At 34.8% G+C, this 19,381-nt stretch overlaps 1 protein-coding gene across 1 annotated transcript; it reads right to left on the bottom strand.

The window, feature by feature from the left end:
- Nucleotides 1-5,733: 5,733 nt before the first annotated feature.
- LOC145088635 (serine carboxypeptidase-like 17) lies at nt 5,734-11,086 on the bottom strand. Its single transcript, XM_079027010.1, has 14 exons — nt 10,831-11,086; nt 10,529-10,674; nt 9,542-9,618; nt 9,147-9,269; nt 8,603-8,705; nt 8,399-8,436; nt 8,189-8,290; nt 8,040-8,126; nt 7,389-7,547; nt 7,057-7,125; nt 6,835-6,983; nt 6,620-6,733; nt 6,146-6,200; nt 5,734-6,029 (listed from the first exon to the last, which is right to left on the bottom strand). The coding sequence occupies exons 1-14, from the start codon at nt 11,007-11,009 to the stop codon at nt 5,946-5,948; spliced, it is 1,485 nt and encodes a 494-aa protein (XP_078883136.1). The 5' UTR covers nt 11,010-11,086; the 3' UTR covers nt 5,734-5,945.
- Nucleotides 11,087-19,381: the final 8,295 nt, after the last annotated feature.

Genomic DNA, 19,381 nt, shown 5'->3' with positions numbered 1-19,381 from the left:
GTAAAAGATCAAATGTTTTTACATCGTGGTGATATCATCAGAAAAATTCATGGGTGGTATGGTTCCATTAAGATTGTTATTGCTCACGTCTATAAAATATATATAATTCTCATCAAACTAAAAACTTACTAATAGTTTTACCAAATATCTACAAAACATTTAATAATTATGTCATGCTTACATATAAGCTATAAAAATGTGGTATCCTGCTAAGATCAAGGATTGGTCATGAAAGGTGCAATTCCTTAAACTCCTGCCACACCTAACAAAAACCAAACCAAAATTATCACAAACTTGCAAAAACTCTTATCTAAGTAAATATGTGAATAATTAAATTAGACTTACATATTCAACAACTAAAGCATATTACCATAAGAGGGAAGTATATTTCCTTAGGAGAGATCTTAAAGTCCTAAAAGAAAATATTATTCATGTTAAGAGAGATAAATTTGTTTTAGGGAATAAATTCCCATTATATACTTATATGTGCTTCTAAGTAGTAAGATTTCAAATAGAATCTGAGCCCAAACGGATGAAATATATGACTACGTCTAAATGAAAGATAGCAAGAAAAAAGGAAAAAAAATAATTGAAATAGAACAAACATGTGATAAAATCAAGATACCTTTCTAAAAGGAACAAAGTCAATTATAGGGCCACCAGTGACCTCCACAACAACAACACCTCTAAGCTACAAATAGAAAGCATATACAAGTCAACAATCGGTTAAACTTCACATGCCAGGTAGCATGTGTACTTTTGTGTATTTTTGAATTGAAATAAACTCATTAGGAAATATAGTTCAAATTGTTTGAGAATGCTCGCACACAATGCCAACTATCAGCATATGAATGATTTAGCAAATTGTTTGGCGTTATCAACTACATAACATAATTCATTAAAATGAACTTCTTTTGTATAATTGAATCCACCTCATACATATCTTCATATGCAATCCTTATATGTTTGGACTTTATTTCTTCTCCAGTAAGAAAGAAGATACTCATTAAAGTAACAAATATAATAAGTGATTCAATTCAAATTGTTAGTGATTAGGGTTTAGGTTGTTCCTATGAAGCGGGAATACGAGAGGGAGGCTTGTTAGTGATTAGGGTTTAGATTAGGTCTCTTATGTATCCCTATTTATATGAGGTTTAACCCTACTATTTATCAATGAAGCATTTTATTATATAACATGGTATCAGAGCTCTAGGTTAAAATCCTACTACTGACCACAACCCTCTACCGCCGCCCTCCACCTCCGACGACATTCTCTCATAGTCGTCAGAGGTGCCTTCATTATGCTTCATATTCCCTTTGTTTGTTTTTTCTCCTCCTAAATAATAAAACAGCCGTCGACACCAAACTAGAGCTCTTACATCGAATTCTTCTACTGCCTCGTTTGCTTATGTCTCCTCACCGGATGGCTCCTGCCTCTAAGCTTTCTGCCTTCTCCTTAACTTGCCACTTCTTAAGATCTATTTTCTGATTTAGTCGGAATAGGCTTCATCGGCCGTAGCTCGAGACCTCTTTCTTTCTTGTTTCTTTTCTTTGGAATCCTCTACCGCCGACTTGATGATCGTTGCTGCCGCCGCTCCTCTCTTCTTATACAAAGGAATCACAGCTGACTGTCACTTCTTCTTTCTCCTTCTCCAACGAGCAGTTGTTGTTAGCCGTCATCATTAGAGCTTTGCCACCGTCGCTGTCGTTGTCTTCATTTATGTTATGTTTTATGTTTTTGTTTTTACATTTTAATCGTCCCCCTCTTGATCAAACTGTAGGGGGATGTTAGTGATTAGGGTTTAGTCCCAAGCCCTTTAGGGTTTAGATTAGGTCTCTTATGTATCCCTATTTATATGAGGTTTAACCTCACTATTTAGCATTGAAACATTTTATTATATAACACAAATTAATATTGCTTTTCTTTGTAGTGGAAATATTAAGTCTATCGACAACAAAATATTAATCAATGACTACCAAGAATTATAAAAATGGATGAGCAATCTGAAAACATCAATAGAAATACAAATATGTGTAGAGTTAATGTCCTCAGAAATTAAACCCTGATTTTTGCTTAACCCTGTAAAATCGAATTCAAGTAAGATCCATTGAAGAATTGAGGAAGTATACCTTTTATATGAGAACACAGTCCATGAAGACCAAGGACTCCTCATGTTCAAGTCTTGATTATCTAACCTTTCCCTATAACATCATAAAATCAAAGGAAAATAATAAATGATTATATATTGCAATGAATTTTGAAAGTATATTGAAGCATAAATGAAACCTTTCTCCCTAGATATAATAGCATTTCTGAATGAAAATCCAGATTTCAAAGAATAATTTACATTATTAGATGCATCCTCACCTAATTTTATTCCATATTGTAAATTAGGGTTCCGTTTTTGAAAATTCGAGTCTAAAAATGTTGATTCTTAGCATCAATTATATAATCAGTAGAGACATATTCAAAAATCAACTTGCGTATGATAAAAAAATAATGGAGACCGATCCTCATGTGTAAGTATATAGATGTAAACAAATGTAGATCCATATGCACATATATTATATGCGTACAATGTATGTGGACGAAAGAACCTGATGAAGAATATCAGAAGTTGAAAGAAGAATGATAACCACAACGGAATAGCAACTCATTTGCAAAGTGTGTGTTTATTCTTTTTAGTTCAGATAATTGAGAATCGCTTGTTTAAATTGGGGAAAATTTGTGACGATTAGGGTTAATGATGGCGGTGGAGAAGGCGGTAGGTGGCGTAGTTGGTGGAGAAGGCGATAGGTAACATAGAAGGATATGAAATGCTGGTGATCAATGAGTTTCATTGAGAGAGAAGTCTTTAACTAGAAAGCTAGGTTATATTGAAACAACTGAAATTTTAATTTAGCACGATCGATGGGAGACAGTAATACTCAATTTATGACAAAAAGGGGAAAAATGAAGATAGCATCTCAGGTATTAGATATAATGGCATAAAAAGTAAAATGCCAATAATACTAATTTTTATTCTTTTATGGTATATGTAAAGTGTGACATCCTCATTTTCACGGCCATAAAAGACCGATTTTGTTTATGCTTTGTAAAAATCAGAGTACTTCTTTTCATAAAATGTTGCGGAATTTGTTCCCAGAAAAACATGATAAATACGTTATTAAAACATTTTCGAAGGAACGTATTTTATTCATTTCAAAACGTTTGGGATGTCATCGTCAATACAAAAACATAAGCATAAACAGAACTTACTTTTATTTACACTAGTGATCTACATCTCTTTAATCTCTCAGTGTAATGTGACTTCATACCAACACTTGAGATATAAATAAACTGGAGTGGGTCAGGTTGGGAAACCTGGTGAGTACATAGGGTTTTCAACCCACAATAATATAATTATTATGTTTAAACAATCAAACAATTAAACCCCATTACCCATCCTCATTATCTTCTTTATTCTTAAGGATCTACCCTAAGAATCAACTATTTTTCGTTCGTTCATTCCTAAGGATCATCCTAAGGAAACAACATGAAGTCCATTGTTGCCAATGACACATTGGTCAAACGCAGCTGCTAATCTTGTCACTTAGGCGCAGCTGCCAGAATTGGGACATTTTCTATGAGGCGCTTCTGTCGGTATTGACCTTTAAACGCTACTGTCATGGCCATAAGGCTCCCTATTAGGCGCAGCTACCGATACTGTTCTTAGAGCGCAACTGCTAGGACGTTTACCGTAGATCTAAAACATCTACGGGTTGTGGCGCAGCTGCCAATGCTCATCTATAGGGTACTAGGTCCACTGCTGCCAATGTATACTTATAGGGCACTAGGTCCATGCTACTAATGTTCCTCTATTTCAGCTTTTATCCCTCATCATTCATCTACCCATGTTTTACCCAACATATTTTGTAGATATAAAATACTTTATATAGTTTACATCATTTAAAACATGTATAAAAATCTTTCACCAGCATAGACAACAAGTATTCAGACAATATGCACACATAGCACGTAATTTATAATAAAATACTTCATATCTATGTGTAAGATGAAAGGGACCATGCACTCACCTGAAAGGTGGTGATGCAGTACTCGGACAGCGCTTCGATACTCTCAAAACAATTTTCCTTTGATAAAACCTAATACCAATACCACTAGGGTTTAGTCTAACGATAACCGCGACAAATTAATAGTCTAGCTATTATTATTATTATTATTATATAAGCGTTAAATAACACTCAATATAACTCATAATAATAGCCCAAATACTCGTTATAAGTTCCTAATAACGTTACTATATTAAAACATAAGTTATACTAAAGATAGGGTAGGCATAACTCACTTACAACGGGTTTTCTCGAAAACCGGGCTTCGCTGGAGCAGCGTTCCCGAGCCGAAAGGCTCTTTTCTCGGAGCCATCGGGTGCTCCGGGGCTTCTGCCTCGTGCTAGGGAGTTATCCTAGGCTTTGGGGGGTTAGGGAGGCTTAGAGAGAGAGAGAGTTTAGAGAGAGAAAGAAGAGGGTTGAGGGGTGAGGAAGTTGGAATGCCCGACACCTCTATTTATAGGGGTGTTGACTGACCTACTCGCCGAGTTGGTGCATGTGGCAACCTTCTGGTGGGTGGTGCCACGTGTCCAATTCTGGTGGTGCCACGTCACCCCTTATCGCGTATCAGCCTTCAAACTTAGAAAAATCATAACTCTCGCATACGAGCTCCGTTTTCGACATTCTTTATATCCACGTGTAGGTAAAATCAAGATCTACAACTTTCATTTAGACTCCATCGGCTAATTCTCGACCGATCTTAAATTTAACAGTAGGAGGCGTTTAGACTGTTAAATGACCGCGAAGAATTCGTAACTCCTTCATACGGACTCCGTTTTCGTCTATCTTTTTACCGTTGAGTTTCTATTAATGAGATCTTCAACTCTCATTTAGGTCGCGTAAGCCAAAAACCGCTCGAACTAAAATTCGAGTTTCGGGTCATGCACTGCTAAGCCGAATCTTAGAAAAATCATAACTTCTTCATACGAAGTCAGATTTGGGCGTTCTTTTTATGGATTTTCTCGGTTTAACATATTCTACGACTTTCGTTTAGATCACTAAAGCTAAAAAGTCATTCATCGTAAATTCACTATTTACGTCTCCCGGTGTCGTGTCGGTTTTGCCGTAAAACTTCGACGGGCCATAACTTCTTCGTTATAACTCGGATTTCGGCACTCTTTATATGTACGGAAACCTTGTGATATATTCTAAAACTTGGTTAAGGTTATTTATTCTAAACAATCTTTTGTCGAAAAGTCATTTTCGACCCCTATTGCCTCTAAATTGACTAGCCCGGATCTGCGAACGTTACATAAAGTGTCATTAAAATTATAAATTAATGGCATATAAATTAAGTACCACTAAAAACATGTGCCACTAATTTTAATTTATTTGTTTACTTTTTTTTTTTGTAGTGAATGTATCACCATACAACTTACATCATTTCATTTTATTATTACTTATTCTATACCACCCTTATACTATTCTATTTCACATCTTAATACTATTCTAATTCACATCTTATACTCGACCTCATCTTTTATACCATTCCGATAGAGATGCTATAGCTTAAAACATCAAATTAAGATGAAATTCTCCAAATCAACTAAAAACAAGATAAGATCCGTTAATTGTTTATCAACGAAGACTTCAAAGATTTATTTAAAGGAACCACAAATCAAGTTATCATCGACAAATGTTGTGTTTTCATATTAGGAATATGTGTAAGTAATCTCATTAGCTTTTACAAATGCATTCCATGGTTTAGGAGAATGGTTGAATGACAAAGAAATGAAAATAACATATTACATTATTAATAGAAATTGACTTATATATAAAGTTGTGAATGGATGCTTATAACATAAGAAACTAACATAAAACTCTTGGATTGTTACTTAAAGAGCGTTATCAGAAAGCCACCTGATCACCATGCTTAAACTTTCTTTGGGTTTGTATAATGAAGTTATGTGACCTCCTCCCTATAACAATAGAAAAGTCAACCATCGTGGTCATCAATAAATGCTTCTTTTCCTTATGAAAACTGCAAAAGAATTTACAAGTTTAATAAATAGTCAACGTCTTTACAACTTCTCACCTTTATAGTAGCAAATGTTAAGTTGTAGTTTCGAGTTGAGTATTTCATGGTGTATCTGCAACAAAATAAAATAGCAACACAGTTTTAGCATTTATTTTGATGATGGTAACTAAGAACGTCCACAATGCGTAGTTTAATGGAAGAGTTGAATAATATGGAATGTAACATTTGATATTCAATAGATTTATACTCATCGACGCCACCATCTAAGAGTTCAATAAATATGAAGTTTAATGGTCATTAAACTCTTCAATAAGAAAAAAAAAAAGTTATCCTTAATTAAATGTCATAATTTAGTTTTGTAATAAATGATTTTTATAAATATGTTTCACTAACTTCATAAAGTTCAATGCATTATAGAAAAAAATTTGATTGAAAATTATAATGATTATTTGGTAATCCGTTAAACTTTATAAAGTTTAGTATTCCTTCGTAGATGTCCCAATGTTGCTCCTAATGAAAAAAACAACTAACCCGGCTACTTGTTTGTCGACAAACCATGGTCTCCAATCATTTGTAAGTATCAAATTTATTGATTCAATCCAGTTCAACGTACCCACATATGGAACAACCATGTCATGATCTCCACTGCCCAAACAAAAGCCAAAAAGTAATTAATGCTTGTTTGCTTTCAAGATCTTCAAATACCACATGTATGCTTAACATAGCTAAGCAATGTTAATTTCTACCTATATATAAGAGCTCGACAATTTTTATAAGTAAGTTGTTTATGATATGCAACACTACTGAGGACATTGTTCGTGTAAGATATAGCTTCCTTTCCATAATCAAAAGTCAAGCTTTCATTACATGGCACCCATTTGATTTCATCATATTCCTAGTGATCATGAGATTAGTGTTATATATTGTAATCAATATGAACATTATAGAACTCAGAGTGAACTTCAAACCTCATTAATACGAAGAGCCTTGCGTACATCTTTTCGATTAGCCCATACAGTGGATAAAGTGTTGTCTCCCTACAATGAGTACATATATAAGAAAAAATTATAAAATGTATAAGGTTTCAGTAGTGATTAATCAAACTCTTAAGAGTCTAATTTCATATTTTTCATTTCAAAAAGAATACCATAATGTCCTTCGTAAATCATTTTAGTTTAATTTACAACATATGTGACACACACACACACACACACACACACACACACATATATATATATATATATATATATATATATATAAAGAGAGAGAGAGAGAGAGAGAGAGAGAGAGAGAGTCATACACGACACCATTGTCTTTTAACTTGAGGCAACAACAACATATTCATAGCGGTCTTGTTAAGAGATGATAAGCCCCTCCTTAAGAGATGAGAATTTTTAAAGGTATTTGAAGTGTCACAAACAGGATCTAAGATGTACTTCTTGTTAATTCTTTCTATGCACTGCAGATTCATGATAAGATAACATTAAACAAAATACATGTTATGAAAATGTCAAAATACATATCATCAAGTAATCTAAATTGAAATCTAACTCATGGATGTAGGTTCAAAAACAATGCCAAAATATATTGAAAAAACGCATATCTGAGCCTTTGTGAAAACAATGATCAATAGCCATGATTACAAAGCGTTCAAGTGATTACAAAACTATTGTCCCATAACAAATCATGAAAATGTCACAATATATATCATCAAGTAATCTAAGTTGAAATCTAACTCATGGATGTAGGTTCAAAAACAATGCCAAAATATATTGAGCCTTTGTGAAAACAATGATCAATAGCCATGATTACAAAGCGTTCGGGTGATTACAAACTGTTGGCACCTAACAAATTACGACCATCAATGAATTTCATCCAAAGGACAATATTGAGTTTTTTTGGCATTTGTGTATATTTTGGTCTATCTTAAAAGCACCCATCGCTTATATACCTTATATACGATCTGAAGATCATGCATGCAGAGACTGTTTTTAGGATCTACATTCAAGAACTCTCCATGACAATTTTCTTCAGCTGACTGCAAAAAATGCAACGTAAGTACACAAATGATGTACAGAAAACTCAGTTATACTTATTTACCTCGTAGATCATATCTGATAATAGTGCCACACGATGAGCAAATGTAATTCTTGAATTATAGTCTCCACGTCTGTCTGTTAGTGGATTACCAAGCATGTACCCCTAAATTGGAAAACATATATCAAATATAATATACCAACAACTGTTCATTTTAGAATTGTATAAATGAATTAAAACAAGCTAGTAGATTAATTGATTGGTCAATTGTACTTTGATTTTGATTTGTGGTTCTTCTCCAACTTCATTACCTACAAAAAATGGAAACAAAGAAGCTGAAAACCCAAGTAGAAAGACTTTATTTATTCAACCGAACCTTGGTGGACTTGTAAGTATTTTAAAACTATAACGCAAACAAGATGATTGCAATATTTTTAATGTTTTCTTCAAAGCAAGACTTGAATTATTTAAGAATACCATTGTATATTTCTTGAAGAACCATTGGCACCAATATGCCATTGTAGGAATCACCACCAAGATAGAATGGATTGTTGAGAAATTTAGGATGATCCACAAGCCACTGTTTATAGAGTCATAACAAGCAAACACGTTCATCTTAATATCTAAGACTTAGAAGCAACAACATAAAATTCAGGGGCGGAACCAGAACTTTAGAAAAAGAGGTGCAACGTAATACACTTGAAAACGTTCTGCAATCACGAATCAAAAATCAAAATTGACCTTTTAAAATTGATGTATCATTTTTTCAAGTTCATATAATCACATTAATTGTTTTTTCAACATTACTATTCTTTCCGGTTGTGGACGTATAACATCATGTCTGCTATTACTAACGAGATGCTATATGTGTAACATAAATTTTCTTTTGGTTTGGAAAAAACGGATGACTCTTTAATTGCTCTTGATAAAATTAACGATTGATCCGTTATAGAAATGAGCATGTTTGTATACATGGGTCCTGAAAAATGAACTATATATTTTCATAGGAAAACAAGCTTGCCTTCTTTAGAAAATCGTAAATTTGCATTGTTGATAAGGTATCGTTTGTTGTGTAAGCTTCAGGAGTTTTTGCATACGAGAATCCAGCACCAGCAGGTTGATCAAGATATAATATGTTAGCCGCCTAAAATGTGAAAAACTCATTGTATCAATTATTAGAAGATTGTACTCATAATATTTGACTTGTTTAACATTAAACAAATCGTAAAACTCAAGATGGACAGTACTCCAACTTCCAAAAAAACAAGAGATCTCCATTTCATAAATTTTTCTTATCATCTAATATTCAAGCCAATCATCATCAAGTAATTGCAAAGTGAACGTTTTTTCAGTCAAGTGGTGGCGTAGTTTGGATTACAGATTGTATATACAACATGCAAAAATATTATAAGACACCTGTATCCATCTGTCATGATTTATCTCGAGTATTGGCTTCTCCAAAGTGGAATTTGCTTTGTTGAATATAATCGGACCTGTACACATAAATACAAGTACATCAACAATGTAGATAATAAAAAGAATATCATAAGTTCTTTATAATAAGTTTAAATATTTAATGCAACCAAGAGCAACTTGTGACTTCTAACAAGTCACGTCAATTGTTTTTTTTTTTTTTATTTATTTATTTATTACTAGTTTATAACATGTGGGAATCAAGATTATAAAATTAATTAAATTTTTATAATAAGAACTCAAAATTATTAATCAATTATTTTAAATAAATTATTAATTAAGAGATATTTTTTAGTTATATAAAATTATAATCGTTAATTTAAATAAATCGCCTTATAATTTGTATTAATTTTATTTTAATTTTTTTTCTAATATTATTAATTTAATGTAATTAGAGTGAGAAATTTAAAATTTAAAATTAAGAATTAATAGGTTGATAAGTGACATGTATTAATTAGGAAGCATAATAAGGTGACACATGACAAAAGTAGAATAAAATATGCATTAATTAAGAGGCTTTATAGGATGACACATGTAAAAAAAAAAAAAACTAAAACTATTCTTTTATTAGAAAAGGAAGATGAATTTTTTTTTTTGCAATACATTTGAAAATACACGTATTGTGTCATAAACCTTTACGATATTGGATTATTAAGTTGACAAAAGTGATAGTGGAATGTTATGTTTATAACCTAAAATACCATAAATTACATATTACTCCTCAACTTTATATAATGAAAATTTATTGATAGAGTACAATTTTATCCTTATGGTTATGGACATGCAATCATGCATACTCATATATTCCTGAGTTAAGTATTATTTTCTTCTTTTATCACCACACATAAAATAAGAGAAAAAACGTGTGACTATTCCACCCGAAGTTAAAAAATGGCATCGCCCCCTTCATATGCAAGATCTTAGAAATACCTGTTTCAGACACAAGAGTCGTAAGAGCAGAACAACCAGGGCCTGCCGTGAGCCAAAGCATGAGAGGGTCTTTTTCTGGGTTCCCTTCAGACTCAACAAAGTAGTAAAACCACTGCACATCATTGGATTCTCCTACCCCGATGTATCTGAAACCAATTTGCTGCCTTAAGACTTAATATATACTTCATGAAACCAATTTGCTGCTTTAAGACTTAATATATACTTTATTAAACAAATGATAAAAATAAACAAGCAACCAGAGATTAAATAAATGTAGTTGTATTACAAACAGCATGGCTTACCCAGTTTCGAGAGTGAAAGGTAGATCACCAACAAAACCTGGTAGTGTCTTAACAATTGACTGAGACTCTATAACCCCCGATGAAATTACTAGAAGAAAGACACCAAAAAAGACTAGGTTGTTGATCTTCTTAACATGGTTCTTAGGTTGTAAATGATAATATTGTGATTGTGGTTTCATGGTGTTTCTAAGAAAATAATTCTATGTATAGAGGTTCGGAACCCAAAGATTTATATCACTTGTGTAGTGGGATAATCGACATCTTTTATTATCATTATATATAATTATAGATTAAGAATCAAGTCCCCAATGAAATGCTTTTTCGTAGCAAAACTAAACAGTTGTAAACAAGAAAAACATTTTTTTCAAAAATGTTCACGTTTTTGTGTATTAAATTATAGGATCTGCAATTGGCTATAAGTGTTCATATTTTTTCATTTATGAAATTGGGTCACTTTTTGTGTGGGGTTGGAAATGATTTTTTTTAATTTTTTTATTTTGTAAAAAATAGACCACTTTTAGATTTGGTTGGTAGAAACAAGGGTGCTTTTATTTTATTTTTTTTGTATAAATAACATATTTTATCGTAGTCACTAATAACTAATTCATATATTAACAAACAAACCCTCATAACTTACAACTTTGATCCTTCAACATATATCTCATGTTTTGTCCATATCTATAATTATTGAAAATATAAAATTTAATTTTATTACATATTACACATAATTTAGTTTATTCTCAATATATATATATATATATATATATATATATATATATAATATATCTTGGCGGTCGACTGGTGTTAAGGGATTAATCGGTCTTGGCGGGGATTAATCGAGGATTAATCGGGGACCATATATTATTAATAAAATATTTAAATTAATTAAATATTAATATATCTTAAGAAAAACAAATACTTCAAAATTAGAAAATAAGAAAAATTATAATTTGGAAATTTGGAAATACGAAAATATGAACATTTTGGTATAATATTTGAAATTTTGAAATTTTGAAAATTTTGGAGTAAAAAAAGAAAGTTGGATTTTTGAATTTTTTAAAAATATTTTTGAACTTATTTTGACTTTTTTGACTTTTTTTGATTTTTTTGACTTTTGTTGACCGATTAATCCCGCCAAACCCGATTAATCCTAAATTTCCGATTAATGCCCTAATCCTAGACGGTTGGAGAACGTCAAACGATTAATCCACGATTAATCGCCGATTAATCCCGATTTCTGCAACCATATATATATATATATATATATATATATATATATATATATATATATATATAAAAGATAAATTACAAGATTCGTCCCCCATGTATCATGTATGTGTCAAAATACACGTTTAGTCTCTGTTGACATTAAATGACTATTTTACTCTTAATAAAAAAAATTTCTATTACTTATTTAACAGGTTTTAGATTAAAAAAAAAAAGAAAAAAAATTAATATCCTACCCCTCCCTTCCCCCTTTCTCCAGTTTCCTTCTTCCCCTCTCTCATTTACACTCACATCCGACAATTACGTGTAGCATCCATAGATTCGGGCTAGTCAATTTAAGTATTATAAACGTTAAAATTGACTTTCTGATAGAAGATTATTTATGATAAATAATGTTAACCAAAGCTATAATATGTGCGACAAGGATTTCGTACATATAAAGAACACTGAATTCGACTTCGTATGAAGAAGTTATGCTTCTTCGAAGTTTTGCGATTAAACTGGCACGAATTTGCGTATCCTAAACAGTAAATTTCTGATAAATTATATTTTTTGCCTAAGAGATCTAAACGAAAGTCATAGTAGTTGTTAACCCGAGAGTGTGTATGTAGAGAACGTCCAAATCTGACTTCGTAAGAGAAGTTATGATTTTTCTAAAAATCAACGCAACAATGTACAACACTGATATCGACTTTTAGATCGGTTGATCCTTAGCCGAAACAATCTAAACGAGAATTGAAAATCTCGTTAATAGGAACCTGACAACATAAAGACAGTCGAGAACGGACACCAGACGAGAGAGTTATGAATTTTTATGTAATATCCCAAAAATCAGGGTAATTTATTTTTTCATTTTAAAAATCAAATCACAAACCATAATTGTTTACAAAACATCGTTTCCAAAGATAACAACACATATCATAGTGTCCCAAAAACCAAATGTCATAAAATCAGAAGGATGTGCATGATTATGCCTTTGATTTCCCCTTATCTTCTGAAGTACCTGAAACATAAAACTGAAACCGTAAGTCATATCTTAGTGAGTTGCCCCAAAGTACCACACACAACTAAACATATATACATAGTGCCTGTTGGGTCCACCACATCCAAGTTGGCTTACCCTGGCCCACAATCTCCCGGTTAGATTGCCTCGGTCCACAACCTCTTAGTTGGATTGTCGTACGTATAGTGTATTGGGTCCACAACCTCCTAGTTGGATGACCCTGACCCACAACCTCACATTTGGATTGCTCTGGGTTTGTTGCCTTACAGCACAAAGCAGTACATCCTCAACCCAACCATCCCATGTTCACATATACAACAGATAAACATAGAACCAATCAACAAACAAACTTGCAACTTTACTGATCAATATTGCATAACAACATCCTATAAGCCAGGATACATATCTACATATCACTACATCATAACAACATCCTATATACCATGTTACATAACTTAATGGGCCGATATTGGTGCCTTCGACCTACATGTACAGCTACCTCACAGTCTGAAAAAATAGCTAAACAACATGCTGCTCCGAATACCAACTCTATCGTTCACCTTTACAACCAATAGTGGCCAAATATTAGATTACAACTTAAAATACCTAAAATACCCCTAGTTCAAACTTGGTCAAAATCCTTTTCAAAGTCAAGAGTCAAAGGGGTCGAGTCAACTCAGCTGAGTACGCCCATCATACTCAGCTCGTACATGCGGCATAATACTCATTTTGACTAGATTGAGGGGAGTTGACCACATACGCACAACGTACCATCAAGTATGCCCAGCGTATGCGTCTGCCAGTTTTCCTTTCTAATAAGTTCTTAATCAATTTATACACTTCGTCTAAAACCCATATCTAGTCCTCAAATGACGTTCTTGATCATAAAGTTTCCAACTTTATGATCTTGTGTGGTTATTAACTTCCCAATACCAAAAACCTAACTTAACACAAAGTCTAAAACACTAAAGAGAATGCATGGAGGGATATGGAAAATCAAGATTCCATTTTTATCACTCTAGAAACCTTAAAACGTCCAGAAGGACAACTCATTTGGTCTAGAGTAGCTCATCCTTAAATAAACCAAGTCTACGGGACTAATAAGCACAAAACCCCACCTCTAACAAGATCTAAAGGAATAACCAACAAGTTCAAGGCTTTATACCTTCAACTGAAGCTTGAAGGCAAGATACTACTGGATCTAAAGTGCTTTACTCTTCTAAGATGGTTTCCTATCCTTCTCCTTCCTTTAAGGACACCATAAGGCACACTTTCAAGCTAAAAATGCACACACAAGGAATTAGGGTTTGCTTAGGATGAAAATGGGGATGAAGGCTAATGAATAAAAGGGGTCTTGGGAGTTAAGGATGTTTAAATAAGGTCCAAAACCTAAAAATTAGGGTTCGAACCCTAACCACGTACGCCCAATATACCAAATGTATGCCCACCGTACCTGATAAACCCATGTTTTTCATAAAAAGGCTAAAGGGACCAACTTTGCAAACAATTTTCATTCCAAGGGTTAAAGATGTAAATTACTGATGTGTGTAAACTCACTTAGTTTTAAACCTACTTTTAATTATCAAATAACACACAAAAGGCAGTGAACCTATCAATTGTGGTATAGCTAAATAAGCAGGGTATCGATCACAGGGAACGGTAAATTATAATTAAAAACTAATTTTATCTAAGTTAATTAATAAGTAGGGTTTTCTCTAGTTTTACAAGACTAGAAACTTAATAACTATTACTAATTTAAATACTAGAAAATAAAGACTTAACTAGATTCAATAATTGGAAAGGAACTTCTGTTTAGTTCAACTTGGTTGACTCTATGGTTGATTTCAAGGTAATGGTGCAATGGATTAATTCTTTCGTTGATTACCGATTCAAGTGATTAGATTCGTATTCACTACCCTAATCCTTAGCAAATAAACTAACTTAAACAGTGGCCAATTGTCTAATTTAATTAAATTCACTAGATTAATTATTTGGGTTAAGTTAGACTTGCAATAGTTAACTAATTTATTCTTTTAATTAACTTCTTGTTTGATGGTCATCTTACAAGCTTGCACATGGATTTATTCAATTTTCTTATTAATTCTAGTTTCATATTCATTAATCCTAGACATATGGCATAGTGATCACATAGCATATGAGGTTAATAATTAATAGATGTTCATGCTAATCAATTATCTTCCTATTAACAGAAAATTAATTATTATTCACACAAGGTTCTTTAGCAAGCTAAAATAACAAAAATTCACCAACTTAGAATTAATCCTACCAATCAATCAAACCATATTGTCAACTTTGTATCCCCAAACAGAAGTCTAAAGGTTTTAGCTCATAATTGAAGTAAATAACAGCAAACAAACAAAGTCAAATTGCTTAACCATAATGATAAAACAAAAGAATAAGTGGAATGATGAAATTTTGCCTCAATTACTCTCCGGGATTGAATTCTAGCTTCTTTCGTCGTCTTCTAGGGTTTTTCTGCCTTCTCAATCGCAGCTAAACTCTTCTGAATCGTTCTAGAACTCTCTTCTATTGTTCTGAGGAATTATCTTTATATATTCGAATCGACTCGTCGAGTCAGGTGGTGACTTGTCGAGTCCCTCTCACATTCCCCGTATTGTGATAACTCTCTGGGATCCCGAGTCATTATCTTCTCGATTCTTCGATTGGACTCGCCGAGTCAGTGCCATTTTTAGTGTTTTTCTTCTTTATTTCATCCTCGATCTTCTAACTGTTTCTCCCGCTTCCTTTCGCTTCCGAGCTTCATCTTTGGACTGAAAAACATAATTTAAACACTTTTAGGTACCTTTTGTCCATAATATGCAATAATTTAGCTAATAAATGAATAATAATGTATACTTAATATGAACCAATTATGCACATATCAATTACCTAAATCAAGATGTTACAATTCTATCCTACTTGAATCAGACTTCATCCTTGAAGTCCGCTGCCGCAAATAACTTAGGGTAGTGCTCTCGCATCTCTGCGTTGGGCTCCCAAGTCCATTCAGAACCCTTCCGATGTTGCCACTGGACCTTGACCAAATGCACCACCTTGTTGTGCAAGGCCTTTGTATTCCTATCCAAGATCGCCACTGGCCTCTCAACATAATTCAGACAATCATCAACCAGAATATCATCCAAAAGAATAATCGCTGAATCATCAGCCACACACATCCGAAGCTGAGAAACATGGAAGGTTTTGTGAATCTGACTGAGCTCCTCAGGAAAATCCAACCGATAAGCTACCCTGCTAACCGTGGAAATCACTCGAAACGGTCTAATATATCAACACCCCAACTTGGCTCTCTTCCTAAAGAATATTACACCCTTCTAGGTTGATACCTTTAGTAGTACCATATCGCCGACCTGGAACTCCAACTCTGATCGTTGCATGTCAGCATAACTCTTCTGTTGACTCTGAGAAGTCTGGAACCTCTGTCTGATCTATTGATTAAGATCTAGCGTTTGAAGGACTACCTCAGTCCTTCCCATAACCCTGTGACTGATCTCTCCCCGACAAATTGGGGTACGACACTTCCTCCCATAAAGAAGCTCAAACGGTGGCGCACCGATACTGGAGTGATAATTGTTGTTGTTGTAAGAAAACTCAGCTAGGGGAAGGTAGGAGTCCCAACTCCCACTGAAATCGATCACACATGCTTGCAACATATCCTCGAGCGTCTGAATAGTCCTCTTGCTCTGGCCATCAGTCTACGGGTGATAAAAAGTGCTAAAGTGCAACCTCGTACCCAGTTCCTCGTGGAACCTCTGCCAAAATTGAAAAGTGAACCGAACATCTCGATCGGATAAAATAGAAACTGGAACACCATGCCGAGCAAAAATCTTGTGCAGATAAACATCGGTCAATTTCTTGGTCGAGGTCCGAGGAGCTCTCCCAAATAGCTAAGAAGTGGGCACTCTTGGTCAGACGGTCCATTATCACCCAAATCGCATCAAATCCCTTAGCCGTATTAGGTAACTTGGTGATGAAATCCATGGTGATCTGCTCCCATTTCCACATGGGAACCTCCAAAGGCTGAAGCTTTCCATGCGGCCTCTAGTGCTCGGTCTTGACCATCCGACAGGTCAATCACCTCTCAACATAACAATAACTAAGTCTCAAATCCCAATACATCTTGGTGGCTCTAAGGTGTATCGAAAATCTGGTCTTATGTGCCTCCTCCAGCACAGACTGCCTGATCCTACCAAAATATGCACCCAAACCTGACCGTACCGAGTCAATAATCCATGACTATAAGTAGAAAGCCTGTTGATCTCACCCCTAATTCGCTCCTGATTCCAATTCTCATTTTTAACTCCTTCGGTCTGATCCTCCTTAATCAGATCCAGTAGTGGCGAATCAATCGAAATCCTCATACATAGGCTCCCAACAGAAGAACCATACGACTTACGGCTCAAGGAATCAACGACCACGTTCACTTTTTCTGGGTGATACAGAATCTCGCACTCATAGTCCATGACCACGTCAAGCCACCTACGCTATCTCTTGTTTAGATTCGAATGATCCATGAGATATCACAAACTTGTGTGATCCATGTAGATGGTACACCGAACCCCATACAGATAATGTCGCCAAATCATGAGAGCAAACACCACTGCTCCCAACTCCAAATCATTAGTCGGGTACCGAACCTCATGTGGCTTCAACTGCCTAGAAGCATATACAATAACCCTTCCTCGCTGCATAAGAACTGTCCCCAGATCAGTAATGGAAGCATCACAATAAACAACAAAATCCTCGACACCCTCAGGAAGGGTCAACATTGGGTCCTCACATAACTTCTACCTCAACGTCTCGAATGCAACCTGCTGCTCGGGCCCCTAATGGAAATCCATGCTCTTCCTCGCCAGACAAGTGAGGGGTACAGAAACCTTTGAGAAATCCTGAATGAATCTCCAATAATACCCTGCTGATAGCAGAAAACTCCTGATCTTCGAGGGAAACTTCGTAACCTCCCATTTCATAACAACATCAAACTTGGTCGGGTCAACCAATATCTTGTTATGGTTAATGAGGTGTCCCAAGATCTGGACCTCTCGTAACCAAAACTCGCTATTCTAGAACTTGGTGTACAACCGTTCCCACCTCAAAACTCCTAGAAGCTCTCTAAGGTGCTCCTCATGCTGCTCCTTGGTTTTGGAATAAACTAGGATATCATCAATAAAAACAATGACTGGTCTATCGAGCATCGGCCTGCACACTCGATTCATCAAATCCATAAATGTCACGGGCATCACCACGAACTCATAATGACTATAATGATTCTGAAACGCCATCTTCTCCACATCCTCCTCTCTAACCCTCATCTGATGGTACCCCTGACCTCAAATCGATCTTGGAGAACCAAGATGCACCCTGTAGCTGATCGAAGAGATCATAAATATGTGGAAGTGGGTAACGGTTCTCCACCATCAACTTGTTCAAATCCTGATAATCAATACGCATGCGATGAGACCCATCCTTATTCTTCACAAACAAGATCGATGCTCCCCTAGCCGAACTGCTCTGTCTGATAACACATGCATCTCTGGTGGTGCCAATCGGTACGAAACCTTAGCAAACGGGGCCGCACCGGGAACCAAATCAATCCTAAATTCAACCTGCCTCTCAGCAGGCACATTAGCAAATTCCTCTAGGAACACATCAAGGAACTCTCTGACCACGGGCACATCCAAAACTGAAACATCCTTCCCAACTCGGGTGTCAACCACATACGCAAGGTAACCCATACACCCATGATGAAGATACTGACGAGCCCTGACAGCAGAACAAAAGGCTGATCCAATCCTGGTGCCCTCTCCGTAGATAATCTGTTCTCCCCAACTTGGGGTTCAAACTACCACCCGCTGACCCTTACAGTCGATCATTGTACCAAACTTGCTCAACCAATCCATCCCTCCTATCAAGTACACCCCCATGGGAATAGGGATCAGATCAATCGGATAAGGCACCCTAAAAATATCCAAAATACAACCCTGATAAACGATCGATGCAAAAATATATGTTCATTGGCAACAGAGACCAGCAACGGACACTCTAACTGTGACATCCCCATTTTTACGGCCAGAAAAGACCAATTTCGTTTATGCTTTTTAATAAAAATCAGAGTAACTTCTTAAGAAAAGTGTTGCGGGATTTTTTCCCAAGACAAAATATGATAAAAATTTATCAAAGCATTTCTTAAGGAAATGTATTTTCATTACATTACAAAAACTCGGGATGTTAATCATCGATACAGATCATAAGCATAAACCAAAATTTTCATTGGCCACAAAA

Source organism: Lactuca serriola, chromosome 2 (genome assembly GCF_051521515.1).
Source record: "Lactuca serriola cultivar US96UC23 chromosome 2, Lser_US96UC23_V15, whole genome shotgun sequence".
Classification (NCBI taxonomy): Eukaryota; Viridiplantae; Streptophyta; class Magnoliopsida; order Asterales; family Asteraceae; genus Lactuca; species Lactuca serriola.
Note: the sequence above shows the minus strand (reverse complement) of the source record. Positions and strands in the feature narration are given on the sequence as shown.

Bases quoted from the DNA above. Each gene is read 5' to 3' on its own strand.
- LOC145088635 (XM_079027010.1), bottom strand. From the start codon at position 11,009: ATGAAACCACAATCACAATATTATCATTTACAACCTAAGAACCATGTT. The intron at 9,270-9,541 runs GTGTCTTATAAT...TTCACATTTTAG, and splicing joins ATCATGACAGATGGATACAG to GCGGCTAACATATTATATCT. The intron at 7,126-7,388 runs GTATGACTCTCT...TACTCATTGTAG, and splicing joins TTAAAAGACAATGGTGTCGT to GGAGACAACACTTTATCCAC.